This window comes from Labrus bergylta, chromosome 19 (assembly GCF_963930695.1).
Source record: "Labrus bergylta chromosome 19, fLabBer1.1, whole genome shotgun sequence".
Taxonomy (NCBI): Eukaryota; Metazoa; Chordata; class Actinopteri; order Labriformes; family Labridae; genus Labrus; species Labrus bergylta.
In genome coordinates, this window is record NC_089213.1 from 3753881 (window position 1) to 3764456 (window position 10576).

The window sequence follows — 10576 nt, forward strand, 5'->3', positions numbered from 1 at the left end:
GGTGGTTCAACTTTAATTTAATAGACAGATATGACAAAGATGATTAATTACAGATGAATCCAAGTCTGATGCACGTTCAGAAACGACATCACAAGAAATCAATCCCAACAGCATTACAGCGTGAAGTGTATATCCAATGACCTATGACATCATGAAATAAATATTTTCATGAATAAATACAGACATTCAAAAGATTTGATTTTTTATTTAATGGTCTAAATTTACTTAAAGCTGTCCTGAACACATTGGCAATGTTTTGAAAATATGAAGGGTATTTTGTCTGTGTTTATTCATCACTATACTCATTCAAAATATTTCTGAGGGACTCTCCAAGTGTTATTTTAGTTCATGTATCATAACTATTATTGGAAAAGAAAAGTTCAACCTTCATTTCGTTTAAACGTGACCATGCCATGTTTTCAGACAGTCCCTTATTTTAAAATTTTGACACTGTCCCATTATACAAATTGTGATGAAAATGTTTCCTTCCATTGTGCTGTGTGGTCGCTGTCCCGCCCTTTGCAGTCTGTGAGATGGTTAAAGTGTCTGTTAGTGGTAATGCACTCGTCCAATAGTCCCCGTCCCTGTGACCAGGATGTCCGGTTGTCCGTTCCTCCAGATCTCCCTGACGATTCGCTCCCTCTCCTCCAGGCGCCGAGCCTTCTCCAGCTCCTCAGCCGATGCGAACACATTCACGCTCCTCAGAGTCCCGTTAGATTGGCTGCTGCGATCACTCAGGGGCCCCGCGGTCACTTTAGGGATCTCCGTCTCCTCCACATCTTCCTCCCCCATACTCTCCTCCTCCTCCTCGTCCTCCTCTTCCTCACTGGACTCCTTCAGCTGTCTTCTTTCAGGGGAAGGTGGAGGCCTGCGAGGGCGACGAGTCCTGCAGGCGATGCCGGCCACCAGGAGGCACAGCGCCATTAAGAGGCCGAAACAGACGCCCATCATGAAGTAGAGGGCGAAGCTCTCAGGATTGGCTGAGCGGGCAGAAAACATGAAGAATTGAAGTAAACATTTCAGTAAAAGTTAAACAAAAAAAAATACATTAAAAACTAAAGCTGATCTATTTTCTTTTCTTTTATTTATTTTATTTCTTTTATTTCTTTTATTTATTTTTTTATCAATTTTTTTTTTTTTTTCTCATTTGGAAGGAAATGATTTAAAAAGAATGATTTGAAGATGGTGGACAAAGCAACAGCAATTGTGTCTGTATGTCAGTGCTATGAGTAGTTAGACAAATTGACGGCATCAATGAAACAGCGGAGATGAACAAACTGGGGCGCAGAAAACGTAATAACGCTGTGTCATTACATGCACCAAGATTGCAGAAACGGGTCGCAGAATATAAACTTCATAACCCCCGAACCACTTTTTTAGAATGTTTCCTGCTGCGTTCTCACATCAGTTAACTTCCCCACAGAAATTGTTGGTTTTCAGGAGTCTTGAGCATGCCTGAAAACATCGTAAGATAAATAAAAACATTTTAACGTACCTCTTCTTTGTTCAGAATTTCAAATGCTATTTTATAACGCCTGAGATCTTTAGTTGTAAAGGGACATTTTCCCTCTAAGCTTCAGATGTTTTTACTCTAATAACTCTTGTTTGTTTTCGTTTTACTCCTACTCCTTCCCACATTTATCATCTCATGACTCCTCACATTTATCTCGTGACCTTTGGAAGCGGTTTGACCCCCCAAGTTGGAAACCACTAGACAAAAATAAACACTCTTAAGTGGTTTCATGAGCAACAACTCCAAAAGCTTCACAGTTATCTGTTAAAGTTGCATCAGTATTAAAGTCCTGATAATGACATCAGTACATTTCAATCACAGAGGCTATTTTTCCCTATATAACCACATTTTCATCCTCTATATTTAGCAGGTTAGCAATGGACTATAGATACAGGACTTTAACTTGAAATTGAGTATAGGTATTAACCTTAAGAAAAGGATTGTAATACTTTTTTCAGTACACTAAATGATTTGTGGGTGTGATGATGACAGACCAGAAACAGATTCTGTCACCTCTTTAACTTTTCTCCTGCATACTTTGGAGCAACGGAAACTGAACTATGCGAGCAGATTCTCTGACAGATTTGTGCAGCAGCGTTGTGAGCCAAAGAAAACAGGACACAGGAGTCCCTGGAAATAATTCAGACTAGACAGCGAGAGGAATTCTTCAAGCGCAAAACAAAAGTCTTCTGTTGAGATCTGAAGTAAAATAGACCTGTGGTTTCAACGGTTTCCCCCCTCAAGGACATGTTCATATTTAGATTTCGTAGAAACAGGAGGAACGGTAACACACCCATCAACATTTTCAGAACACAATAAATATGAGTATTGTTTTAAAACAGAATTTAAAGATGTGAGACTTTGTTTTCTGATATCACTCTCAAACATGTATGTCAAGGAAAGGGCTAAATGAGGTAGCCAGCAAGCTAATCTTAGCACAAACATTATAAACACTTTACAACAGCAACAAAATACAACTATCAGCACCTCTAAAGCTATTTACCATGTTTTCATTTATTTGTCTTAGGAAATATCTTTTTTTTTTCAAAAAGTTTAAATAAGTCTCAGAGCTCCTCAAAACATGTGTGAATTTTCTTGTTCTAAATCCACTCTGCTCCTGTATCATGCCTATAAACCCCTCTATTTCAGCCCTGCTCAGTTTGTTTCTGTGTCTGTACCTTTAAATATGTAAATGAGCTGTGTCTGACCACGCCCCCTCTCTGGAAGGGGATGTGGCTAGGGCTTTCTCGCTCCATGTCCTATTATTTGCGATGAGAAGGTAGACTCAGAGGGCAGAACAAACACCTGAGATGTGGGAGTGTCACCACCTGGGGGAGGGGTTACTGCCCTTTGTGATGTCACAAAGGGAAAATCTCTCCAAACGAGCTTAGCTAACTATCTCCCGGGGATAGCATTATACTTGGTTTACAGAAAGCCTATTACAGTGTTAGGCCTATTAACCTTCCAATCTCGCTCTCATTGATGAAGTGCACATCGTTTTTAAATCAACTTAATAAACTTTACAGTATTTTTCGGAAAAAATATAAGAATACGTTTTTAAAAAATCTGAATTTTGTGTGGCAAAACTTGGCTCCTTTTTTATTTCTGCATATGTATTTATCGTAAGACACTATGTATTGACACAGAGAAGGTGTTACACAGTTATAGACACAGTGAATTTTTACCTTTAATGTGAGCGTATGTCGCCATGCTGTTACTGAGCAGCTCCATGTCTCTCTTTATTGGCTCCATCCTGGTTCACCGTGGTTTCAGATATCTACCATCTCCAGAACTTTTTCTAACACGCTGAACTCCTGGACCGTCCACCAATGACTAATCCTGTCAAACAAAAAACACAAGCATGAGTAAAAGTTTTAATATAACAAATGTAAAATAGTGTCCTGGGAAAGTCTGAGCTCATTCAACAGATGCTGAAAGCCCAACTAAAAGTGTCCCCACCCTGTGGTTTCTGTGATCTAAACTGGTGTCAGGGGTCAGGAGACAAGGACATTGTGTTCCTTGTAAGTGTTTTACACTCAGGCCTGCGGTCAAGGGATGTTTTTATTTATGACATCAGCACCTCAGGAGGCTCTCTTTTCCTGCATCAAGGGTTCTTTTTCCCCCACAGAAAAAGTGACAGCCACGTGTTCGCTTAGACATTTAACAAGGGAGAAACTCAAACTTTAATTTAGGAGAAGTGGATTTTCTTGTTTAGATTCATTTTGCAAAAGGTTTTGAGAAAACTGTTTCAGAGTCTTGGGAAAAGAGGAAGATGTGCTCAAAAACTCCAGAGTTAAAAATGCTGGATTTTGGGGCACTGGTGGCGCATTGGTTAGTGCGCGCGCCCCATGTATGGAGGCTGTCGTCTCGGGCGGGGGCGGCCCGGGTTGGCCTCCCACCAGTGGCCTCCTTCCTGCATGTCATTCCCCACTCTCTCTCCCTGATTTCTGACTCTATCCACTGTCCTATCTATCCATTAAAGGCACAAAAAGCCCAAAAATAAATCTTTTGGATTTTGGGGCACCCGTATCCTAGTGGTTAGTGCACACACCCGATGTTCGGAGGCAATAGTCCTCCAAGTGGGCAGCCCAGGTTCGAATCTAACCTGTGGCTTAAAAAGCCCAAAAATAAACAATATTTTTTTTATAATTCTGGATTTTATTGTGTGTTGTTTGAGGCGGCTACTGTGTCAGAACACAATTCATTAAAGAAGCTGAGGATCTTTCACAGCTGCGAATAATTACACTAATTGAAGATGCTGGTGAAACAGCTGCTGCATGAGATCCCCTCAGAAAACAAAAGATAAGATGTAAATCTTTGGAAAAGAAAACCCAAGTTTAACTGTGTGTTGTGAACCAGTGCACACATTAACATATGATATCCTGTACGTATAGAATAGGAAGGTGGGTTGAATAACTGTAGACTGCCTGCAAAAACAGTCAAAAGGACAATCATACTACAATGACTAAATTAAACCTCATAGTTGCTTTGTAGGAAGAATAAGTGGATCACCAAATTAATTAGGATTCATCCTCTGGGGACCATGAATGTCAGAACCAAAATCATCTTAACATCTAGCATCAGGTAAGCATCAGGGAGATTAAATTCTTAACCTGCTGAAGGATCCAGGTAAGGTAAAAAACAAATACCATATTTTTTAGGTATTTGTACCTAAGTGGCTCTAGGAACTACACTGTGCCAGACCCCCCCGGCCTGTTCGATGGCCACGTCTGGCCCATGTATTTGAAACACAAGAACACCATGTACACTTACATGTGTACATGGATTATATTACATGGCTTGCCTGAACAACACCCCCCACCCCCTTGCTCCCTATCCCTCTTCCTGCATTTTATCCCATCTCTCCCCCTATCCCCTTCCAAGCCCGGCGCAGTCTAGGCCTGTGAAGGCTGTTTTGTCATGAGCCGGGGATCCAGCCGAAGATTTCTGACTTTTAATAAGGCAGTTTTTTCTTACCACTGTAACTTTTGCTGCTTTGCTAAAGTGCTCATGATGGATAGGCCGGATCTTTGTAATATAGCAATAAGTAAGGTCTTTTACCTGCTTTTTGTAACATAACAATGAGTAAGGTCTTTTTACCTGCTTTTTGTAAAGTGTCTCGAGATAACACTTGTTATGAGTTGATGCTATACAAATAAAAATTTATTGATTGATTGATTAAATTTAATGGTAAACCATCCAACAGTAGTTAAGCTATTTTAAGTCTGGACCAAAGTGATGGACGGACCACCGGGTCATGCAGCTAGCTAAACTTCGACAGTAGCATTTCTCCTTAGAAACAGTGTTCCTGTTGCTCTGGGTTGTACACATACGGTGTCTTATCGTAACTGCTTTCTAAAAATATTTTTCTTTGCAATTTTGTTGAACTGTCCCCTAAAGAGACTGCTCTTACAAACAAAGTGTTACATGAGGCTACATTAGGGGATTTGGTAAGAACCCCCGTCACAAAAATTCCCACAGTTACAGTAAAGCTTGATGTAAACATGATGACTGATATTTCCGCCCCCTCACATTCCCCTGTCATTACAACAACAATGTGCGTGGGAGTCGAATGTTTGTCTTTCTGGTGCCTTTTCTCCGGGGAATACGAAATCATGCCCTAGCTCCAATCTCATGCCATTGGGGGCTTGAGCCTCTCTCCCACCCTGATCCTTATCCTGGTGACTCTTGGCAGACCCTGATCACTCTCAAAGGCTTTAATTTTTGTTATTTGGGGGGTAATTACGCTGGTAGAGGCTGACTCAGGGTTCACCAACTCATGGGAACGGATTAATCTGAACCAGCGATGCCTTCTGTTCGACATTTAAGTCGCAGTCAGAAGAAGCACGACTCCATCTGCACCCTCAATTTGCAGCCCCCAGACCTTAACAACATAAGTGGGCAATTTAGTTTTTAGTTCAGTTGGTTTAAAGAAAACATTGTTTGTTTAAGTTACTGATCTTTACACCCAGCAGTTCTACATTCACTTATCAGACTTTTTATCGAGTCATATTTTCTGTAATTTGCTCGAGGTCATTTATACACACTTAGAGTTAGATGAGAACATCGATAGTATGCTCAGCTACAGCCTGTAGACAGTTATCTTAGATTAGCATAGCTGGGGAAAAGGATTCAAACTGTTAGCCTAGCTCTGTCCAAACACAACATCTGAACCATAACTCATTTAAAACTTATTCATTCACAAGTTATTTATTAGTTATTAGATTATTCAAGAAGGATCAAGCTAGCTGTTACCTCAATTCCCAGAAGAAGAAACTGAAAGCAAACATGTAGCCACTTTAAATTAACAGTCTCACCAAAAGTTTGTTCAAAATTTCTATATCATTGTTACTGAATATGTCCAGGTTTCATATTTCCTTTAACTTGGGTGTTTTTAAGATATAACTTCCAGGTCTTTGTGCCAAAAATGAAGCTACAGCTGGCAGCCGTAGTTATTTTAGATTAGCATAGTTTGGAAACAGGGATTAACATATCTCTGTCCAAAGACAATACAAACCCAAAGCTCATTTGTCATATTACACACTTAACAGTTTAACAAATACTGAAGTTAACATTCAGAATGATTCAAGCTAGCGGTTTCTCTGTTCCCAGTGTTTATGCTAAGCAAAGCTAACCCAAAGCTGCAATTAGCTAACATGAAAAAACGAGTACGTAGACTATCAGAAATTAGTATTTCAAAGTGAAGGCAAACAATGTGTTCAAAAGCTTTATTGTTAACTTATTAGGTATAGGTTTCAAACTTTGAAACCTTTTCGCTTCATTGGAGACATTTTAGGATTTTTATGTTGCTTAGCCTACAAAGAGTGAAGCTACAGGAACGGCCTTCAAGCGCCTTAAAAAAGTCTCACTTATTACCATGTTTGCTCTTTGCTGTTCAAGTGTCAAACTATATATTTTGCAGTTTATTGCCAGCAGTTGACCAATATTTAGTGCAGAACATGACCTGCTGCATGGAAAACCGCAAAATACAGTATTGTTTTTTTGTTCAGGCTAATATGATGATTATGCAAATGAGCTATAGGATAGCCTAATCTTTATTTTTGCTTTTAGAGATGCTGTTTAAGTTATTTGGAAAGAGCCAAGCTAGCTGCTCACCTGTTTTCAATATTTGTGCTAAGCTATAAGCTAAGTGGCGGCAGCTTTACATTTTGAGCAAGCATTAAGATTTACATCCCATATCCTGACACTTGTATCTGGGAACAGACTGAAAAAAAATCCAACTCCACTGTCATATTTTTCTCTTATATTTGGGAACAAAAAGGGACCTTAGGACTTAATTAAAGACAGAGGCATTAAGATGGGGACTTTTTGTGGTCCAGCTGTCAACAAATTGTACAGACGACGCTGTAAAGTTAAAAAATGATGTCAACTTACGAGAACACTGACTGTCTTGTTCTCTTTTCATTTACAGAATAATACAATACTTATACTTTATGCAGAGCCCCGCATGACTTCATGATGGACAGTTTGTGGTGGAGTTTGTCTGAGCTGGAAGCACAGCAGCAATACCAGAGGGAGACAAATGTCCGTTTCATGCAGCCGCAGTCTCAGGGCAGACAGATTTAACACCTAACATTTCCAGACAAGTCCAATAACTTGTCTACTTTAACTAAACACATGCAAAGCCCGGCAGCTGTAGCTGTTTATGTAACCCCATAAAATGCACTCCCGTTCAACCCTCCCACATTTCCTGCTTAGATAATCCCATTTAAGTTAAAAGAAGAAACCTGAAACCATTGAAAATAACACTTGTTATTTTACAGTAGCTTCCACTTCGTGTTTACAGTCTCTCAGAGGAGGGGTCGCTGTCAGAACCCCCTCCCTCCAGCACAAGAGAAAGCGGGCCAAAAAAGTAGTAAAGTACATGAAACAAAGTGAATTTGTCTCAAAAGTTTTGTTGATTTTGGGCATGCTGCAGCTACTTGCACCTCTAAAGAGTTTTATAGTTTGTGGTGTTGTAAAAACATGGTGCAGGGCTACTAATAAACCACTTTGTTGCTTTGTTTACTGCCTGACAGCAAAGTACTAAGAAACTCAAGTGCACTTTGAAAAAGATTGTTTTCAAAATTTAAAAATCTGAGCTTGCAAGTTTTTCAGACAAAAAGCCCTGTGATGTGAAATAAAGGCTTGATTAACTTAAAAACTAGATTTAGTAGAAGAACAGTAAAAGATAAAGACGGTGTCATCCTAAAGTCAGACCATCACTCACCTTGTTCGGACGAGAGCTGAATAAAAGTTTCCCATGAAAAGCAAAAAAGTTCAGATCTGGTGTGTCAGGCAAACATGAGATGAAATCCCATAACTTTGACGAGAAGGAGAGAGTCACTGTTGGTGTTTGTAACAGAGGAGCTGATGTAGCTGCTGGAGCCGGAGAAAGAGCAGCTTCCACTATGATCCACTCCCTGACATCCTCTGGAGGAGGAGGAGGAGGAGGAGGACCAGCCTCCAACAGTCCAAACGCGTGTTGAAGAGGAGGTGTTTCCTGTTCCTGAGACAGATAAGAGACACTCACCAGCATCTGGCTACAAAATAAGAGCCCCAAAAATGAAACAACTGAGTCATAACCTTTAAAGAAACAATCATTTCCCCTGGAGAATTCCTTCTGTGCAGATTTGAGCCTCACGGCTGACCAGAGGGAGGTGATCTCTCCTCTGCTGGCCACAAACGCACCACAGTGAGGTCTGTTCACTGTGAAGCCAAAGAGGGTGGGACAGGAAATAGCTCGTCGGCTGCCATGGGCACATTGCCGCAGGACTTCTCCCAGGGCTCCTGGATTAATTGAGCTCTTTGTATTTTAATCTAAGCGTTGAGGGAGGGGGGGAAGAGTGCACTGAGTTTATAAAGTACAGAAAGGAGTGGCAGGCGGACAGGTGCTGTTGTTTGGTGGAAAGTGATAAAGAACATTTACTGCTTCACTGTAAAAAGGTCTAATTTTAGATCTTCATCCTGCAGTCAATCAATCTTCTAGTCCACAACATTTTCTCAATTAGCATCAACTCTTTAACATCTTAACAAGATACAGTTTGTTTTTATTTTTTTGTTGAAACATTATTTAATTATTATTATAATTATTATTATTTGCACTCTTCACCTGATTGGATAAAGTTTAGACATCCATAAACATAAACTGAATGTCCTGTTTGGGTTCATAATGTCTCCAAACATTTCTTGATCCTTTTTTTGTTTTCATGAATAAAAAAATGGTTTTGTATGTTTTGTCTTCGACTGTGGTGGAATGAGCACTTTTGAATTTTATTACCAGGGGAAAATATTTGAGAGTGACCTGTTTATATTTAATGCTGACTCAGCACTTTATTCTGTGTGTAACAGAAGCTGCTAAGAGCATCAGTCAATTCATTCTACATTCAGCGCCTCTTACATTTGACCGCGTTAACTCTTTAAATGTCGTCTTTTTAGACACTCTTTGTTTTAAATCCTCTAAAACAGGGGTTCCCAAACTTTTCAGGTTGTGACCCCCAAAATAAGGGTGACAGAAACTGGGGACCCCGCACTGTTCTTTAAGGTGGTTAGTTAGGTATATAAGGTAGCGACAGTCACGCACACATTGATAAACCTATCCAAAAACTAGGAACACAAAATAATACAACAGCCTAAAAACAATTTAAAAAAACAATAAAAAATGTCCACATTAATTTCACTTAATGATTCTGTCTTATATGACATTGGACTATTTTGTATATTTACAAAAATGGGTAAAAATATATACTTATGCACTTTTAAATGATTTCTTTTTATTTTTTATGGAAGGCATCTCGCGACCCCCCTCTTGGTGGCTGGCGACCCCACTTTGGGAACCACTGCTCTAAAGTATAACCCAGAAGGATTTTCAACTGTTGGATCCAGATTAAGGACTCCTTCTGTGGAAGATAGGTGTGTTTGTCTCAGCGTGCTTGTGTTAAAACCCAGTGTTAAGTTTACACCAATATGTCCTAGATAACTTTAAAAAAGTGACTCCTCTTAAAATAATAAAGTAGTGTCTGTCTGGTTCTGGCTACTCACATTCCAGGTGCCTATGGGCTGTTCAAGCTCCAAAGAAAGAGAAGAAAAAATACAGCATGACCCTTCAAATGTATCCTGTGACCCAGCAGAGGGGTCAGAACCATAGGTTTACAACCACTGAACTACAGCTTGTTTATTCATTTACGCATCAGTTCCTTCAATCCGTTGTTGGTTAATAGTTTTTTGAACACATCAGCTCCTTCGATCCTTTCAGCTTGCTCTTACATTCATCTCAGTTTGTTGATAAATAATCCAACTTTTTGTTCATTCCAGGTCTCACTTCTTCTTCTCCAGTTATTCTTTTAAATGTTGTTTCCCTCATTCACTGACCCCGCATGGGAAATGTAAAAAATGAATATGAGTATCTTACTTATTCAGTCCTAAAAAAAAACATAAATTAAAAGAAAGCATCATCATTGAGAATAAGGAGGGGGGAGGGGGCACCAGAAAGATGTAGAATAAAACAACCTCATGTAGATCTTAAATGTGACACAATGTCAAACAATACTTCATTTGGAAGCA

General features: G+C 39.7%; 1 protein-coding gene across 1 annotated transcript; it reads right to left on the reverse strand.

Annotated features, from left to right (window-relative positions):
* Positions 1–8670, reverse strand: eva1bb (eva-1 homolog Bb (C. elegans)). The gene is made up of 3 exons (XM_020642311.3): positions 8244–8670; positions 3199–3352; positions 1–980 (listed from the first exon to the last, which is right to left on the reverse strand). Exons 2-3 carry the CDS (start codon positions 3263–3265, stop codon positions 550–552), a joined length of 498 nt encoding a protein of 165 aa, XP_020497967.2. The 5' UTR covers positions 3266–3352; positions 8244–8670; the 3' UTR covers positions 1–549.
* Positions 8671–10576: the final 1906 nt, after the last annotated feature.